The sequence below is a fragment of the Lepisma saccharinum genome, chromosome 18, assembly GCF_977018435.1.
Source record: "Lepisma saccharinum chromosome 18, izLepSacc3.1, whole genome shotgun sequence".
In the NCBI taxonomy this organism is placed as follows: domain Eukaryota; kingdom Metazoa; phylum Arthropoda; class Insecta; order Zygentoma; family Lepismatidae; genus Lepisma; species Lepisma saccharinum.
This window is the reverse complement of record NC_139246.1, coordinates 41,354,082-41,374,965: the sequence shown is the minus strand read 5'-3', so window position 1 is coordinate 41,374,965 and position 20,884 is coordinate 41,354,082. Positions and strand designations below refer to the sequence as shown.

At 36.9% G+C, this 20,884-nt stretch overlaps 1 protein-coding gene across 1 annotated transcript in view; it reads left to right on the top strand.

Moving 5' to 3' along the window:
• Window positions 1–162: 162 nt before the first annotated feature.
• The window catches only part of LOC146002542 (Golgi-associated PDZ and coiled-coil motif-containing protein-like), a 136,291-nt gene continuing 115,569 nt past the window's right edge, over window positions 163–20,884 (top strand). The window contains exon 1 of the mRNA XM_083140463.1: window positions 163–283. Within this exon, the coding sequence (XP_082996589.1) occupies window positions 196–283 (88 nt within the window). The 5' untranslated portion in view covers window positions 163–195. The remainder of the gene's footprint in view (window positions 284–20,884) is intronic.

Here is a 20,884-nt window from a genome sequence, read left to right as displayed (position 1 = left end):
AGGACTGGTCAATTATAACGTTAGATGTACCTTGTTTAATTTTTGAAGTGAAACTCCTCTCTTAGTCTAGTATAGTATATTCAATGTCCTTTGATGTTTTATACACTTGCATCTACATTTGCAGCGCGCTTGTCGTTTGTTCACAAATAAAGGTCTCTGGGATGTCTGCTCACACGTCAGCTGTTGACAGTAAACATGGCTGCTACGGGTCTGAGTTTCCGTTGGTTAGACATTTTAGAAAAAGAATTTGATAAAGCTTTTGTGGACTTGGACATGCTACTTGGTATGCATTTATAATCAGATCTAATGACTATTTGCAATAGGGTTACTATTTCGTAAGTTTGTGCTTAGTATGTTTGTTAATATCGTAAGGTAAATATATCGAAGACTGCAACCGGCGTGAATACAACTAGATGAATGAGTCTCAATTATGAATTGAACAGTTTGGAAAAATCCAGTTTAAGATAGAAACGTGCGCTTATAGTTTTATCTGTGTGTAATGATTCAGGACAAATGCAATTGTCAGTTGATTCATGATAATTATATGAGCTTTATAGGTAAGGCGAAGGATGCATATCTCACTTTTACTAAAATACTTTTACTATCAACAAGAGTGCATGAAAACGAAAGTTTATTAATTTTGTAAATAGATTTCGTGCCTCGTACTACTAATTGCTACAGGGAAACTATACAAATCACGAAATGATAATATGCATTGAAAATGCATTTTACTAGATAGGAATGCACACTAGATAGGAACCAGGAAATGATCGGATAATTTATTGATCATAACTATCCATAGGTATAGAAATTACCCGAAATATTATGCAAACTTAGGGTTGCCAGACGTCCCGTATATAGGGGATTGTCCCCTTTCTTAAAGAAATGTCCCGGTATCCCGGAAATGTTCTCGGGACGCCCATTTGGGTAACAGTTCCTTATATCGGAGACACATTTCTATATTTTTACACAAGAAACTACTTACGGAAATGAGTTTCTCTAAGGTTTCTAACGTTCGTAGAGGTATTTTCTTTCATCGTGGAATCTATTTGACCGGGAAATCATTTATTTTGCAAGAGAAATATCGGTATGGTAACAGTTCGTTATATTGGAGACACATTAAAATCGGATATTTTGTGTTTCGCATGGTTCGTACCAATTGCAGAACATAGTTCAAGGTGCCATTATGCTTTTTACACAAACACAATTATTCACATAGTCGTTTTTGTTATTCCTTTTTCCGCTTCCATAACACACAATATGGCAGGCACACATTGACTAAGTACCGTTGTCGGTATGCAGTGTTTCCAATCTTATTCACCGAAATATACCTACTATCGTGTTCGTCACGTGTGCACATTATGCATGGGTAGCACCACGAACCATTTCCGATAAGGTTAGGTTAGGTTAGGCAAGCATAGTTAAACAAAAAGGGGGGTTTGGAAACAATGACGGGGTTACGTCATCAAACGTATGGAGCATCCTGTTCACATAGGAAACCAATGGCAATTGTGTGTCGGTGAGATATTTCGGTAAATGTCTGTTATATCGGAGACACATTAAAATCGGATATTTTGTGTTTCGGATGGTTCGTACTTACCAATTGTGTATTGCGGAACATAGTTGAAGGTGCCATTATGCTGTATGAAGGTGCCATTATGCTTTTTACATGAAAATAACTCGATTTTTCACATTACGAGTAATTCTTTTGGTTCCTTTCTTCCATTGTGGAACATACAATATGGCACGCACAGCTGTGGATCATCGCGTGTCATGCTTGTGTTTTGTCGATTTGGAGTGGGTATGCAGTGTTTCCAAGCTTCTTAACCGAAAAATACCTACTTTCGTGTTCATTATGTCATCACAAACCATTGACGGATAGCCCCAAAAACCATTCACAATAGCCCCATGGACCATTTCTGGCAAAGTTAGGTAAGCATAGTTAAAACAAAATTCTCTTAAAAAAAGGCACGTTTGGAAACACTGGCGAAACCGCATGACTTTCGATGCTCGCGCCATCTGCAGGTACATAATGGAAACAACGCCATAATGTTGTCGCTTTGCACAAAATGCAAGTTTATTATATCAAAAGTGCTTATTTCTTGTTGTGCAGAATTCTACGGTGAGAAAATACCTCCACGAACTTTCAAAATGTTAAAGAAACTAATTTCCGTAAGTAGTTTCTTGTGTAAAAATGAAGAAATGTGTCTCTGATATAACAGACATTTAACGAAATATGTACGTGATATGAATGTATTATGTTCTGTGTAGGAGAAAATGCTGAATGTATACGGTGAAGGACATTCCACTGATATTGTATTGCTGTTAATTTTATGACAGAAAATATTCTGATTATTAGTGCTTCTAAGACTGCACTAATTTCCCTCCTGCTTTAAGCATGATTATCTGGGGCATCTCATTACTCAAATTTTTAGTGCAGGGTCAGGCTTTTCTGTTGATATGCTGGTAATCTTGTTGCCTTGCAATAAAAAAGTTATGGTTTCGATCCTTAATGGGTCACATTGTACAGTAATTTGGACCCCTTTGAAACTGTAGGTCCAGTTTCAATTAATTTATCTGAGCATAAAGTGAACTCAAAGCAAAGTTCGATTTCTGATTTGTTTTTGTCTACAGTGTCCTGTACTATTCCATAAGACTAAGAACATTCCCATTCAGCAGGGAATTATTGTGTTTCATTACTGTCAGATTCAAGGCTTTCGGCCCTATGTGAGCATTTCTGTCTCCTATACATTTTGTCCCTTAGTATTTACATGCTATTGATAAGAATTACTTCAAAACTATGAATGAGAATGAGATTTCAAATTTGGTACTAAATCCTACGTTGATGTGAAATTGCTTGAAGATTTAGTTTGATTGGAATAAATTTGGGGTTATTTCCAGGGTTTGGAAAAACCCAACCCACCTGGGCCCAGGTGGGTTTAATTGTTTTTTGTCGAGCTTTTGTAAATCAAATGTGAATACATGTAATATAATTCACATTTGTAATTGCTGCCTAACCTACCCACTGGACTTCGCCACCTGGCACACCAACTAGCAGACCACAACAAACTGCTACACCATAATAATGTTTAATTTTTATCCTTTATTCTCTTACGATTTCTTGGTTGCCTCTGTGGATAGCAAGTTTGTATGTTTGAATTGATATTTGTCTAAAGTACCTGCAGAATCTACACCTTAATACAGGCCTATGTAATTCATTAAATGTTCGATCTCGCACAAACACCTTTGACTTGTTTATTTCGTCATTTTTGACATTCATACTTACCGATTATGCATTGCAAAAGATTCTTTAAGGTGTTATTTTGCTTTTGTCAAGAAAATAACTTCAATTTTTCACATTACGAGTATTTATTGTTCTTTCTTTTTTTGCTTCGGTAAGACACAATATGGCGGGCACAGCTTGACGCGTTGTGGATCATGAGTGGGTATGCAGTGTTTCCAACCTTCTTAAGTGAAAAATGCCCCACAAACCATTCACGGATAGCCCCAAAAACCATTCACACATAGCCCCAGAAACCAGTCATAGTAAGGTTAGGTTAGGTTACGTTAGGCAAACATAGTAAAAATTTGGGGTCTTAACCTAAAAATGCCCCACAAACCATTCACGGAAGTTTAGGTTAGGTTCAGTTGGTTAGGAAAACATAGTTACAATTTGGGGTCGTATTTAATTTTTTTCATCTTGTTACAAAACAACATCATGGTTGGAAACACTGACAGGTGCAACATTCGGTTCACGTAAAGGAAGCTAATAACATCAACGGAAATTGTGCATCTGAAAGATACTACAACATGAATTTGCAGTCAAATAGATTGCAGAATGGAAAAAATTACATCCACGATCTTTAAACAATCTGTAGAAACTCAATTTGATAAGTACTTTCTCCTGTAAAAATGAAGGAATTTGTTTGTGCTAGATCGAACATTTACCATTTCTTAATAAAGATTAAACGTTTGTATTGGTGTACTGAGCTCTGATATTTTGTTCTACTTCATTTCAATATTCAGCCATTCTTTTATAACATACACCTCATAGTGAAAATTGAAAACTGTTTAAAATATCATATAAACTGCATAGCTAAGCAGCAAATAATCTAGAATAACTATTTCAAGCATTTATTTCTTATTTAATTTTATTTTTCATCACATTTCCTTACATTGAAGTTGGAACACTGAGATGTGATCAGTTGTTAGTTAAAATCAGCTGCTTTGTAAACAGCTGAACATAATCAAATCATCCAGTGAGCTGCTGTTCTCAGTTATATGAAGAAATATTGATGTCTGGAGTATTGTTTACACTCAAGAGTTATTGATTTATGTAAGTATTAAGCTGTTTATTTGTTTATTAAGAAGGGGAAGAACAAATATCACGTCCGTTACAAAAAACATGAATAAGTTTATATCACACCAACCCTAATAATGTGATGTAAGTGACTCTTGGTAGAAGTGGGGTTATGTGCATTGTTTATTGATTTCTAGTGTTTTCTGTTTTGTATAAAATAGCATTACCTGTGAAAATCCTGTAACGGACGTGACAAACTTTAGTGTAACGGACGTGACAAGAAAAAATACTATATTTCTTGCTTGTTTTTCATATTTATTTTCCTCTCATTTAATTACTTTTAGAGCAGGGTCCATATTTCTGGCCTGATTTTCATATTTCTGTAACAGTAGAACTATTTTTTCTTTATTTATGTAATTCAAAATTTATTTGTTGTTGGGAGATAAGATTTAATTCAGTTTTCAGACCATAGAAGATAGGACTAAAATGTCTCATAAAATAGGTAGGCCTACCTAACCTAAAAAAATATTTCTATAAATTAAAATGAAATTATATACTCAAAACTATAAGTTGTTTAATAAATAAGGATACAAGAACTAATGAGGCTGAATTAACAACACTCAGATAAAAACACCATGTGCAACTAATAGCAGAGCTTCAGATTTCATTATGCTACAAAGAAATAAAACTTTCCACATACTTCAAAATGGTATTAAACTGTTAATGAAAAGCAATAGTACCTATTTTTAACATGATTTGATAATAAAACAACCTTTTATTATGTTTAAAATCTATTTGAAACAAAACCAGCTGGAGCTGACCAACTTCAACATGTTTATTCACAATTCTAACAGAAACTTATTAGCAAAGGCATGACAATAATATAAATGTTCAACATTGCAACAAATGTTTATGTTAAATGTTACTTTTAGGTTATTTGACCCTAAATTTATTTTTAGGTTATTTGGCTCTAAATTTATTGTTTTGTTTCAGATTATGGCTCCCACTCCCAACAAGACAAGAATGGCTAAATGTATAGAAGAGAGAAAAAAGAATCAAGAGCAATGGAAGGCTTATTTGGAGAAAGATAAATTGAGGAAGAGGAAAGTAAGAGAGAAGGAAAAAATGAATTGACCAAAGATAAAAAACTGTTAGCTGAAAAAAGGCAGAAAGATAAAGAACGACAGCGGTTGTATAGAGCAAGAAAGAAGGTGAATCAAAATGGTGGTCAGAGTGAGCTCGGTTCATACAAAAGTCCAAGAACAAATGGCAAAGCAGTAAAGAGAATAAAAAATGCATTACCTAACAGTCCTACTAAGAAGGTTGAAATAACTGTTATCAATTCAATGCACCATTTCCAGGCATATGACAACAAAAACATCCTCATTGGTAAAACTAGTGGTGACCTGATGACAAAAGTGTATATTTTGAAGCCTGATGAGTGTGAAAAAAGTAGTAAAAAACTGCCAAACCGTTGAAGATACAGTGATGTATACAGTGACGAATCTGACAGTGAAGAAAGCTTTGGAAATAATGACTTGGACAATGAAATGGAGTATGACAATGAAACTAATCTGACTATTTTACAATACAGTGATTCTTTTTCTCATGATAAAATCTTTCCAGGAGTTTATGTGCTGGTCAAACTCACTAGTCATAAAAAAAAATGAATGTCGCTATGTGGCTGTTTGCCAAAGCAATGTGAAAGATGGTGATGTTAATGTAACTTTCTTAAAAACATATGACAATCGAGGCAAAGTTTTCAAAATCAGTGATGAAGGTGACAAAATTATCCTTTTCAAGGATATAATCAAAATACTGCCTGAACCACAAATAAAGAAAGTTGGAGACAGAATTATGTACCAATTTTCAAGCAGAATTAAGATTTTAGAAAAGTGATAATTTACGACCTGTGCTGAGAAAAACATAAATAGTCTATAGACCTAGTGTCCACAAAGGTGTAATGTCTTTTTTGTTACTCAACCTGCTTATTAAATCAGAATTAGTCCATAACTAGCAGAATGTAGCCTAATCTCTTTCCCAGACCTGTTTCTTTTATGTTAATTAATGTTAATTCACTAGAATTGTAGTATTAAACTTTTGCAACTATGTATAACTATATTATTATTATGTACAAGGTTGTATTACATAATATTAGTGTTTTTTTCAAATAAAAACTGTCATTATAAATGATGCACTTTTTTGTCACGTCCGTTACAAATCCGTTGTCACGTCCGTTACAAAGTTAAACATTTTTCAATAAGACATCAAAACTTTTAACAGGTCATACTTTATAGTCTTAAAAGAGCATATATTAACATTACTATAACAAATATTTACCAGTTAATTTGTCTGTCCAATTAACAGAAACTATGGAAAACCCAACCCTATGTTCATTACAGGGTGTTTTACACGTCACGTCCGTTACACCTCTTTCATATCAGATAAAATCAAATACAGTTAAGTATTTGGCATGACAATTTTTGTGACTGTACATTTCAGTGAGTACAACCTTTCTCAATAATTAAAATGGATACAAATCTTAATTAGTGTATTTTTTAATACTTTTACGTTGTGTACGTGTCACGTCCGTTACAAAAGAATGGCTGTATTACAAGTGTTGCGCATTTTAGGTAGTAGCGAAATTAATCTCAAGTTATAATGACAGTTGTGATCGCATTCTAGGAATCTAAAATGCAGTCTTCATTAGTATACACCTCTATGACATTCCTTCATTTCAGAAATCATTGAAATACCAAAGTTTATGAAAATACCACTGGGTTTTAAAATGTTTTTTTTTCAAGGCCCACCTTGGCGACCCCTGGTTATTTTTAATTGTGTTAATTTAAGGAGATACAGCATGTCAGTACATTCTATGTACGATGTGGAAATTGTATTTGCCTCTGTTTTGTATGTAGCCTACATTATTTGTCAAGCCACAGAGCACCCATCTTGAAAAATTGTTATTCTTGGAAGTGTGTACAAAATAGTTGATATTGCTGACAATCCAGACTCTGGGTTGGCTTGTGAGTATCCATAGGCTTTTTGAAGTTCCTCCATCATTATCTTTTCCCCAAGAGCTATATCATCTTGCACATGTTGAGTCAGTGGCCTGCCAGTCCTCATATTTCTTCCAATTCAAAACTCTGCAAACTTAACAAAACAGCCCAAGTTCCTTTTGAGTAATTCCATATGAAATCCACACAGCTCACAACCTGACCATCTCCGATTTTCATGAAATTCAGGGGTTGAAACTATGTATGGAACTTAGTAACTATGAAAATTTTGAGTCTCGTGCATCTTGTCATTGTTAAATTATTCAAGGTCAAAGTTACCACAAATTGCCCTTTTTGAGCCCGCTTAGCTGTACTAAATGTACTATAATTCCATCCCTATTTTGCCTAGGAAGCTCAAATAAAGCTTATTGTACAAGAAATTGAACTAGCTTTCCAGTGACATATAAGAAGCTTACCTTTGGATAAAAATACAACTTTGTCATGTGACCTTGACTTTTGACCATGAATATCTCAAAACACGTCATCACCAAAAATCGTGAAAAAAATATATTTGGTCCCTCATGCCATACTCTAAAACATATAAAAAAAATCATTCTGGGACTGCAATAGGATCAGAAGATGCAAAATAATATGTGTAACTATGTGACTGATAAAAGCCTCAGGCATAGTCCATATCAATTCAGGCAGGAGGATTACCTTCATAGTCTCAGATGTTATTGAATGAAACATATGTTAAAAGTCAGGACAAAGTAAGAAACCCGTATTTTTTTTTTTGTCCAAAAAAATTCCTGGCCCGAGATACAGGTCGCCAAAGATAGCACCTCGGGCAGTGACGTGCGGTGACGTCGACACTTGAGGTAGCAATGAGTGGCGTGCCCAACGGGCTTTGTAGCACGCTGTGGTAACCACACCCCCACGGTTGTTGATTTGATGGTTGATTTGACGTTTTAAGTCCATTTTATACACAGAAAAGCTAATCGGAACTAGACCTATAGTTTAACGTGGGATCCGAACCACTATATACCTCCATCGGGTACAGATCCGGGACCACTTGCACTCCCCACGGAGGTCGGCCGACAACAAACATGTGAGGAAGGCGCTAACCATTCGGATACGTGGGTATCGGTAAAGCAAACTGCATTTTTCCTGAGTAGTAATTTTCAATTGAATTTTTGAAATATCATCTTTATATATGATTAACGTTTTTTCAAAAAAATTGCATTGCTTGATTTCCCTAATTTCCCTATCTCACGATCTCATTACTGAAGGTTCCGGACTCGAGCCCTGGCCTTTGCATGAGTGTTTCTTTGCAACCACTCTTCACCCGTTTAATTTATTCAACGTTCATCGTCATAGCCAGAGCTAGGAATTTTAGGTGCTGCACCTTAAATTTTTTTGTGTGAAAATGGGTAAAAAAGTGACTCATCACCAAAATAAGCATGTATTGAACTCTACTCATGGTGTTTCGGTTGCACCTTTTTGCACCTTTTTCACAATCTCAGAACCTTTTCCACCTTTTTCACAATCTCAGAACCTTTTGCACCTTTTCGCCCTTTTTGCATCTTTATCATCTTTTTTAATACAACTCGCGCGCTGTTTAACCCCATCCACATTCGAGGCACGGCTTCTTGGCACGCGATTCTTGTTTACCGCACAACAATGAATCGGCTTTCTTCAGTTCTTGGACGTTAATGTAGTAAGCGCGCAGACTTTAAACAGTGCCAACAATGACGCGTTACAATTGCTAGAAGTTGTGCTCTTTTTGTCCTATGCTGTATTGTTTACAAATTGTTGTAGGAAAGCTGTTTTGTTTTAGTTTCCTTCTCCCGTCTCAGCGAGCAAGGTAACTGCAGTTTGTGATCGACTGATTGATGCATCGGGTTTGCTTGTTCACCATGCCAAAACATAAAGTAAATGTTGGGAAACTACAGGACATTGTTAAACAGTTTAGTGGTGACGGCATTTAGAGTGATGGATCTGTTCTGAGGTGTGATGTGTGTGATATTTCTATTGCTGTTGATGATAAACACCAACGCACTCGGGTTGTGCAGAATCTACAAAGTGGGAAGCACGTCAGGAATAAAGAACTACGAGATGGTAAAGGTGGGAAGCGACAGCAATTCATTGGTGAGGCGCTTGCATCTTCGAGTTCCAGAAATACAAATGAATTTTTCAGTGAGACAGCAACGACATTTATAGCGTGTGGAATACCTCTTTCTAAACTTAACAATCCAGTCATGAAATCATATTTGCAAAAATATACTGGGAAGTCAGTTCCAGATGAGAGCACCTTAAGGAAATCTTACCTTCAACCTCTTTATGAAGCTAGAATCTCGCAGATCAGGCAAGTAGTAGCTGACCATCCAGTCTATTTCATACTAGATGAAACCACAGATAGGCAAAACAGGTACGTTTTGAACATTTTAGTAGCACCTCTCAATGGAGGTGGCTCAGTCGGTAACGCGTCTGACTGCCATGCTCAAGGTCCGGGTTTGATCCCCGGCCGGTTCAAATCCGGGAACTTTTCTAACGGTGGAAGCGGCCCCGGGGTCCACCCAGCGTCAAATAACATGGGTACCTGGGGGAAACCCTGGGGGGTAAAGGCGGTCAGGGGCGTGGTGCTGATCACATCACCCCCACTCACGACCGGATCAAGAAAGTGTGGGGCGTTACCCCCACACCCCCTATACGCCTTCATGGCATGGTGCTATGCACAGGGGAACACTTTACCTTTTTTTTTACCTCTCAATGGACATCAAGTGAAACCCATGCTTTTCTAGGCAAAATAGATAATGCAAGTGTAATGCAAAGTTTCAATGATACATGTTTTGTATTGTGGCCGGAGGGAGTAAAATATGATAGAGTGTGGTTAGTTCTTACAGACTAAGTATCTTACATGTTAGCTGCATTTTCTAATCTGAAGAATATGTATCCTAACTTAAAACATGTGACCTGCATTGTTCATGCTTTGCATTGAGTTTGTGAAGCTCTTAAAGATGAATATACATATGTGAACGAATTTGTTTCTAGCATTAAGAAAATACTGAAAAAGGCTCCTTTTAGAATACAGAAGTACGTAGCAGGGTGGCGACAGACCTGGAAAACCTGGAAAACCGGGAAAAGTCAGGGAATTTGAGGTGTCAAAAAAAGTCAGGGAAATCTCAGGGAATTTTGTCATCATTGACTTCGAACACTCTTTTGACGAAAATTGTTATAACTCTGGCACTATGGGAGCAATCTACTTAGGATAACTTTTGTTTTGCAGCTAAAACATCAGTGCATGCAACGGTCTACAATTTACAACACCGGACCGAGGAAGGGGGCTTAGGGAGCACGTCCCCCGAATTTCAATGGAAAAAAAATCTGGAGTTTGCCCCCTCTTCTCCCGCTATTTTGGGGAGAAGGCGCAAACTTTAGTATTCTTTTTAAAGAATGGACACTTCTCAAGAGAATGAAACATGTTTTATGTTCTTGGGTGACATACAAGTTGAATAATAAGCCAAAATGTGATTTTTTTTTTTTACGAAAAATAACTATTTGCATTTTTGGAGGAAAATTGTTATAACTCGGGCACTAAGGGATCAATCTACTTCGGATAAGTTTTGTTTTGCAGCTAAAACATCAGAGCATGCAACGGTGTACAATTCAAAACGCCGAACCGAGGAAAGGGGGTTTGGGGGGAGCGACTACCGAATTTCAATGAAAAAAACATAAAAATCTGGAGTTTACCCCCTTTTCTCCCGCTATTTGGGAAGAAGGTGCGAACTTTAGTATTCTTTTCAAAGAATGGACATTTCTCAAGAGAATGAAACACGTTTCATGTTCATTGGTGCCATACAAGTTGAATAATATGCCAAAATGTGATTTTTCTTCTTTTACGAAAAATAGGTAATTTGCATGTTTGGAGGAAAACTTTTATAACTCGGGTACTATGGGAGCAATCTACTTCGGATAAGTTTTGGTTTTCAGCTAAAACATCATAGCATGCAACCGTTTACAATTCAGAACACCGAACCGAAGAAGGGGGGGTTTGGGGGCGCGACCACCGAATTTCAATGAAAAAACAACATATAAATCTGGAGTTTACATCCTCTTCTCCCACTATTTTGGGAAGAAGGCTCAAACCTTAGTATTCTCTTCAAAGAATGAACGTTTCCAAAGAGATTGAAACATGTTTCATGTTCTTGGGTGCCATACAAGTTGAATAAGAAGCCTTTTTTTTATTTTACAAAAAATAGGTAATTGCATTTTTGGAGGAAAATTGTTATAACTCTGGCACTAAGGGAGCAATCTACTTCGGATTTTTGTTTTGCAGATAAAACATCATAGCATGCAACCGTGTACAATTCAGATCGCCGAACCGAGGAAAGGGGGTTTGGGGGGAGCGACTACCGAATTTCAAGGAAAAAAAAAACCATAAAAATTTGGAGTTTACCCCCTCTTCTCCCGCTATTTGGGAAGAAGGTGTGAACTTTAGTATTCTTTTCAAAGAATGAATATTTCTCAAATGAATGAAACATGTTTCATGTTCTTTGGTGCCATACAAGTTGAATAATGAGCCAAAATGTGAAAGAAACTCTGTTCGGAAATGTGGCATGGATATGTTGCAGAGGGGGGGGGGGGGGGTTGGTCATCGATATGAATTTCCCAGGCTTGCTCCAGACCTGTGTCCGAGTTTCCACACAAACATAAGAGTATAAAGGTCCGAAAAGCACATTCATTTCGTAGTCAGCACCATGATACCATATGGTATCATCGGGCCAGTACGACCTTACTCTGATGATACCATATGGTTGGTATCATCGGAGGAGTAAAGGTTAAGCCTCGAAATATTATGTGGAAAATGCATTGAATTATCATTTTTTCTTGTCCGTATGGGAATAGTAAGGGGGCCTGTCGACAGATGGAGGGGATAAGAGCGTGTGGCACCGTCCGATAGTTGTCGGACATCGTAGTAAGGCATTTTGTTGGGCAAACTGAAGGAACATGGAAACAAATATGTTCCATTGATACATACGATTTTTTGTCGAATATCGCCACCCGACAAAGTATCTCACTACAACATGCAACAGAAATTGAATGGACTGAAACATACAACAAAAATCGCATGCATAAACAAGAAGAGCTTTAGACTGAAAATATGCTGCTGGAATTTTATTACTCTTCTGGCTCACTTCACCTTATTGAATGTAGCAGTGCTTGCGAAGGCTTTCTTTTATCATCCTGACATATTACTGGTTTCGCACAAGTTAACATACGTTTACAATGACATTGCAATATTCTTAGATATCAAGAAGAATCCAACCAAACGGGATATATATTAAATACTATCACGAAAAAGTGAAACATAAATCTGCATTGGTGAACGTTTTAAAAATTGGCAAGTGCATGCTCCCAACCTCAAATTTACTGCAACACTAGTATTGCAATGAAATTAACGCCACTCTCTGTGTTGTCTGTTTAATCTCGTGAGAGATGGTCTTAAATCTCTCACTGAGTGAAGTTAATGTCCAATATTATGAAATAAAATACTAATAATAAATACGGAAATATTTTAATATCATATTTACTCGAATTATTCAATCATCACTTCCTTCAAGAATTGACTTTTCTCTGCCAGCCCTGCTAAATTTTCACTTTCCATCTACTGATTTATACGAGGGGTGGCCAGAAAGTAATTTCCAATTAGTAGGTACATTGATTTTTTGCAAACTCCAAAACCGTGAAAAATGGTAATTGCTGCGAAATTATGTTTAGGAATGTGCAGTAATGTCTGGACACATTTTTCGCCCATTCGAAATATCGAAATAATGCGAATTATAGGAATTTTTAGCGATTTTTTTTAAAGAAATGTCCTAAAACAATGAAAAATTCCATGAAATCTAACACCCTTGTCTTTTCTAGGCCATGTTTGTGTACATAGAACATGTAAGTTTTCCAACATTTTACTCAAGAGTAAACTATAGAGTTATACGTACGTGGAATAATTCCGACAGCCACATTAAATAATTTATTTCCCACGATTTTTTCAACTTCTATCTAAACCATTTGCATCACAGAGCAAAGTGGCAGGGTTCAACAGGAGATCGAGTGTGTATCTACCGTCACACGGGAGCCACATCTTCGAATTTGTCGCACGAGATATGTTTTGAATTACCAAGCTAAGTGCGCACTATCGGCATTTGTCGAGTGAGTAATAATGGAGCTCAGTCGTTAGGGCATCTGACTACTATGTGAGAGACCCGGGGTCGATCCTCTGCGGGGGAGAACCGGGATGTTTTCCACCTATTCAAACTGATCCGGCGCCCACCCAGCATCATATGAAGCTGGTTCCTTGAGGAAACTTTGAGGGATAAAGGTAGCCAGGAGTGTGGTGCTGATCACATTACCCCACCTTCAGCCGTGATCAAGAAAGTGTGGGGCTCTAACTCCACACCAAAATTCCATTATCTAAAATCCTTACCTTAAAATTAATAAAGGTGTATGGAAAATAACTTTCCCAAAATAACTTTCAAGATATCAAACTCTCGCGAAGAGGCATAAGCCATGTGACTTACAATTTGAAACAGTAGTTTAAAAACACCATGAAGGTATAATTTCAGATATTTGCCAGAAAATGCGCTAAAATGAAAATGTAAATTTTGGGAAAAATTTTCGGCATAATCACCACCGTTGTTCTGGCAAGTGTCGCAGCATGGCACTAAATTTTGTATGCCCATGGTATATGTGTCTGACAGCAAAGACTGGAACTCTCTCTACCGCAATGTAGCTGTCAAATCGTTGCCTTGCCAGAAACCTCTTCAGTTAAACAAAGAGTTGAAAGTAGGTACATTCAAGGCCAGGGCTGTACAGGGAGTGGTCTAAGATCTCTCACCTGAAGTGATGCAAAGGGCCCGTGTGTACTCAGCTCTATGGGGTTGTGCACATTCGATTGGCCTTCCGTGAATTGTCTGCACCATCGTCTGACCATACTATCACGCACGACGTCCGGTCTGCACAACTCACACGATTGCTCAGTGCCAAATTCTGAGCGTGCAATGTAGGCTACATCGCAGTCGGTGAAAGACTTAATGAGAGCTGCAATCTTTAACCTAGAACCGTCTTAAACCGGCTATATTGCAACTGTACCAGATTACAGCTACATGCCACTTCTTCCTGCCTGTATGTGTGGGTGTCGCTCTCCGACCACTAGTGTTGCGTATAGGCACCATTGGAGCTTTTTCAGGATGCCCCTCGTATATGAACTTTCAGAAGCTTTTATTATTAGAGTGTTCCTGTTTTAATGTGTTGGTTAGCTAAATCAGGTACCTATACAATGCAATTCTATAAATTCCTTGCGTTAAATTTCTAATACTTACATACCCTTTTCGTCAGCATTAATGGTATAACTGCATGTTGTCAGTTTCACAGCACTTCACTTGGATATACTGTACTGAAGCAGAAGTCCCATCGATAATGTAAGGAAATATGACACTTTCTTTTGTTCGATTCAGTTGTTTCACTTATATGCAAGAGTTAAGTTGTTTGCTTTCAGAGAAGAGAGAAGTAGCTTTATGTATTGAAAAATGAGTCCGCACTCATAGTTTTTGCAAGCAGAGGGTTCCAAACCTCAGTGGAAATATCAACATATAATACAGAGAATGTATAAGGAGACTGATAAATTACAAATTGTATTTCTTAATCAATCACTCTTATCTCATTTAGTAGTAACTTTAAAAATAATCAAGTATTTTATTTTAAACTTACTGCGTATGACAAAATTCCAAAATCCTTCCTTAGCTTGTGAATTGTAATAATTTTCACTATTTTGCAGTATGAATTGAAATCATAGAGAATAGAGAAATTAAGTCAATTTAATATAAGATAATATTGGTACTTAGCATGAGTTTATTATTTCCATTTGCAAAAAAGATCGATTTAGTTTAGTTTGTAATTGTCAGGGAAAAATGTAAATTTTGTCCTGGAAAAGTCAGGGAATTTTATTTCTGCTTGTTTGTAGCCACCCTGCGTAGAAATTACGAAACTTCCACTACCACCCTCTCCCATCCTCGCTAGATGGGGTACATGGTTAAAAGCTGCAGTGTTTATTTGCAATCATTTCCATACAATATCGAAATTTTTAGATGCTTTGCCTAGTGATTCCTCAGCTGTAGAAAAAGCCAAAAAACTTGCACTTAAACAGGAATTACAAGATGAACTCTATATTGTGGTTTTCCTTTCCTTACTACTGCAATCACAAAACTGGAGGAGCAGTGTCCTGAAAAGGAAGCACAGTGGGCTGTTTTGATGGATGTGCAACGAGAGCTGCAAGGGGCCGGGAAAGGAAGTTAGAACAAAGTTTAGCCAAAAACCCTGATGTTCAAGAAGTCGCAACCAACAAGGATGTGGATTACCAGTTGAAAACAAAATACGCATCACTTGTGTCTGTTGACTTCGAACGTTCTTTTTCAACTTACAAGTATCTGCTTAGTGACCGCAGATATAGCCTCACTCAGAGGAACATAGAAATTTTGAATGTAATCTATTTTAACAGATTTCGAGATGACTAATTCTAAGCAAGTAAAAAGTAGCATGTTTTCCTTTATGTCGCTTTCTAATGTATCAGAGAATTTTCTTTGCTTAGTTATATTAAACGATTTAAAACCAGAGAATACTCTTATGTGTTTATCCGGACAAGTTGAATCATATACGTATGTATGCACTGCTCACACTAAATTTTACATCTGAAAATTAGCACCTATTTTAGCACCTTTTTTGTACAAAAATTGGCACCTTTTTTGCACCCTTATTGGCAAATTTTTGCACCTAAAATTCCTAGCTCTGGTCATAGCAGAAATTAGGTAAAGCGATGGAAGAGAGAAGAAAATACAAATAATTTCCTCCCAGTGCATCTGCAGGGCACTGTGAAATCAGGAGCCTAGAATTCTCTGTCTATGATTGTCCCTCACGACTTTCCAAGCTCTTAGCTACTTATTCCGATTAAATCTATACAGTTAGAAAAAGCGATGGGTAACAAAACACACCCTTAAACAAACCTTTTTTTCTACTTTCTTCAATGATATTCATTTGGCTTTTTGAGTTCTGGGATACATTTTTCATTTCTAATTTTTTCATTATTCACTGCAGGCAGAGTACAACACATAAGAACAAGAATGCTGGCTCGTCACGAATTCCGGCCTGAATTGTTCTTTGTGAGGTCTGTTCATCATATCATCACTCATCCTCATTTACGCGATAACCAAATGTGGTAGAAAAGTAAAATAAACCAAACCAACAACAAGAATTAGAACGCGCGTTCACTTGCTCAAATAAATACATCCGTATTTATGATTGTTTAGCTTATCTATTTTTTTTATTGGAGGCCAAGAGATTAGTATATTTAAATAAAACACTACTAAAACGAGAGCAAGAGAGAGCGTGAGCAAATATTTGTTATTTAATTATTATATATTCCATATTAAAAAAAAGCATAACATTTTTGTCTGCACATAAGACATTCCAATTGCATAAATAATAAAAGTACATCCCATATTATACATACATATTGTACAACGTGTAAAAAGTAGTGTAAATACAGAGATCATAAGTACTGCAGAAAAATTTCCCCTTAGTTCTTTAGAGAATTTACAAAGGAATCGAAGGGAACCCAATCCCCTATCTGTCCTATAGGAGATAGACTGGAGGACCTGAAACCACGGGCTTTCAACCATGGAAGCGGGGGGCGAGGGGCCAAGAGAGGTACAGGCAGAAATCTTCCCTTTCCCTTCGAAAACCCGTTTCTACCTGGAAATGTGAGGCGGAGAAAGAGCGAGCTAGGCCGCTGAACGCACCGAGGGACGAGAAGCGCGTGAAAAAAAAGGTGCTGCATATGAACTGTGGCTTGAACAAAACAATAAATATTGTGATTTGAAAATAATTAGAGATTTGAGATTGATTGATCTATCTCTGCTAGACTAGCTACTCCTCAGTGCACGTCACTGACCTCGGGTGTCATTTCTCACATGCGATTTTTGGCAAAATATTAAAATGCTCTATCTCTGGAACGGTTCAAGATATTTTGTTGCTGTTTTTTGTATTTGAAAGAGAATAAGTTTCTAATTAAAATGATGACCTCCGTTTGGAAATATGTGTCCAAGTTTTCTTGCTGTTGCCTTCTGATTTTTTTTTTGAAAAATCGAAAATAATATTTTTTTCAAAAATGCCAATCCCAAAAATTTTGATTTTTTTACTGTTGATCAGTACCATACAGTAGTATATTCTCTGAGAAGGAGAACTTCCACTTTTGAGTTTAACAGGTTTTATAAACAATTGAAAATTGTGCCATGCATTAAACCAGTTTCCATCACCACTTTCTGACATATTGGTCTTATGAAATGAAAATCTAGTCTTATTTGACATGGCATTTTAATTCTTCATAAAGACAAGTAACAGACACAGCTTTCAAAACAAATTAAAACTTCCAAAATATATGTGCAAGTTCCAAAACATATTACAGGTTCCAAAGCATACCATTTCTGTGCACTGTGCTTAGAACTGAAATTAGCAATTCAATGAACTAACAATTTGTTCAACTGTATCAGTATCTTCCTTTGATATTGAGTGATGCCTTCCTGTTGAACCAATAGGAACTGGGGCACCCACAATCTTTAAAACATCGCATTAGGTTGGGGAATATAGTGAAAAAATTGTGTGTTTGGAAACACTTACCGGGGATTACTTCATCAGATGCTTGCAACATCCGGTTCAAGTACATGGATGGAAATGCAAGCAACAGCTTTCGTGCATCGGACTGACATTATTATAGAAAAATACATGAATTAGCAGCCAAATACATTGAAAAATGCGACCTTCTATGACCTTCCATAATTACACAGAAACTCAATTCCGTAAGTACTTTCTCCTGTAAATTTGAAGATATTCGATTCCCGGCTTTGACGGTTTTACCGAAACTTTTGTAGTAACCTTTGTATTTCATGCTAATAATGCAGCTTTTGACATAAAAAATGCATCTTGGGTAACACTTTCCCCAGTGAACATATTTATTATTGAGCAGCAGTGACATAAACTCAGATATGTGGATTGGAGTAAGTGTGGAAATACAGTTTTGTAAATGTTTTAATGTCAGCCTTTTGTAATCTTGAGCACAGATTGTGTAGACGGAATTTGTGAAATTTTTCACATTTCGAAACCATACAAGAAGATTACTGCTCAGTCAATTGCATCTAGTCATCATCATTCCTTATTATTGTATTAATACAAGCATAGAAAAGTGACTTAAAATTACTAAAAATCAACAACACAAAAGAATTTGGATGCTCAGAAAGTAAATAGTAGACGGCAGGTGACTTCTAGTGTATTCGTAGAAGAATGAACATTGTTTTCTATTATTGGTGCTGTGTTGTTCCATTTTTCAAACCAGACAGTTTATGGTTGTTCACAATGTTCACATCCTTTGTGGTGATGATGCAAACCAATAAGTTTCTGTGTTCGTAAGACATTATTGTGGCTTTGTATGATTGGCAGAGATGACAGAGTGCATGCTTAGCACAAAAGAAACATTTTTTTTTTATTAACTTACCGTTTGCAGTGAGTTGAATATTCAAGAATGGTACAGAAGTACATAAATAGTACAGATAGGCAAGTGGAAGTTGCAGATACCTGAGGAAGAAATGCAACAATTTCCATTCCTGCAATACCAAATGCTGCATAGTACAAAAAACAATTTGTAAATGATGAGTTGGCAGTTTTCAGTAACTGTCCTCTGCCACATATCAGAGCAGAATTAAGACTATTTTTATTGGATTATTCCAAAGTATGAATATTTCAGAAACTAGCACGTACTGCACTAACATGTGGCAGAGGACAGTATTAGGCATCAGAAACTAAACTGGATGTTATTGCCAGGGCTCGAAGAATCAGCCCGACGACTGATATTTTTCTGTATTGTTGGTATTTTTTAATTTCTATGTACGAAATTTTGAAGATTCTAAGTTCAAATTGAAGTACAGCGTAAGTTAGCAAATAATATTTTTATATCAACATCGTGCACATTCCATGGAATCAGTAACAATTTCTTACTCTTCGTTCATCCCACTTTTTACTTGAGTACTTAGAAAAGAATAAATCAGCAAACTGCAAAATGAAAAGTATGTAAGTTTAATGTTGGATGCATCGACAGATAAATCCTCTATGTGTTGTCAATATATCAGTGTGACTCCATGTGTGCCCAACAATAAATTCTGATAAATTGGGCATATTTCTTAAACTACAGTTAATACATCAGTGCAGATTTTTTTTTAATGTCTATTATCTAATTCAGGTACTCACATTTTTCGCGAAGCTGTTTTAAGTAATTTTCTATTAATTTCGGTAGCCACTGCCACCATTCTCGTTGGAATTCGTTAATAGAAAATTACATAAAACAGCTTCGCGAAAAATGTGAGCACCTGAATTATCTATTAGCGCATCTCTCATTCCCATAGTATGAAGTCTATTATCTAGTTGATCACATCCTGAATGTGATCACATCATTCTGACAGAGCATGTGACACACACACACACACAAACATCATACATACATACATACATACATACGCAAGTGAATAATTTCCATGCCTGTACATTAGGGATGGGCCGATATGAAATTTTGATCAGTACCTTATCTTTACAATTTTTGTCAAGGATAGAGAACAAGGTCTTATGTATCAGCTCCTAGTTATTACAAACGTTATTTTGGCAACGTTGGAAGAGAGTCCCAAGTGGAGCAGCCCATTCCTAACCCCACCCTTGCTAGTAGTTGTGCACCCGACAGCAGCACAGAAGCAACAATTTTGTGGCACATTTACAGGATTCGCTTCTGTTTCTCTTCAAGACAGTCATGGTAATAGTTACAATGCCGAGAGAAGCACAATCAATTGTTTTTAAACAACTCAAGAGTTACGAATGTAGTGCCTTATATTATTAAAAAGTTGATTTTTTACAAGTTTAAGTCCATATATTAGGCTCAGTCAATAAATAACGAGGCAGAGGATATTTCACAGTACTTATGTAACAAACCTCAGAAGTATTGTCTGCCACTGTTTAGGCATTTATCCCATTGAGACACCAGTCACAAAATGGCATGCTCGTAGAACTTCTTTGGCTGCTGTTGGAACCAATTGCGCACATACTCCTTGATGCCATCGTCCGATTGAAACCGTTGTCCTCGCAGTGCTTTTTTTGAGCTCACCGAAGATGTGGAAGTCACACAGCAACAGATTTGGATTACAGGGTAAGGGGTGTTGGCTCAGGACTTCCCACTTGATTTTTTTCAGACATTCCTTTGCCTTAGCGTTGTTGTGCAATAGGACAACATCACGAGAAAAGTGACCAGGACGATTCGATTTGATTGCCTTCCTGAGCTACGTTAACGTTTCACAATACCGCTGCTCATTGACTGTAGTTCCATGCTCTAGGAAGTCGACAAGAAGCGGTCTCTTGTGATCGAAGAAGAACGAAAGCATCACCTTGCCGGTGACCAGCACTAGTGTGCAGGGTCTAGAACTTTTTTGGTGGAGGGGAATCTGAC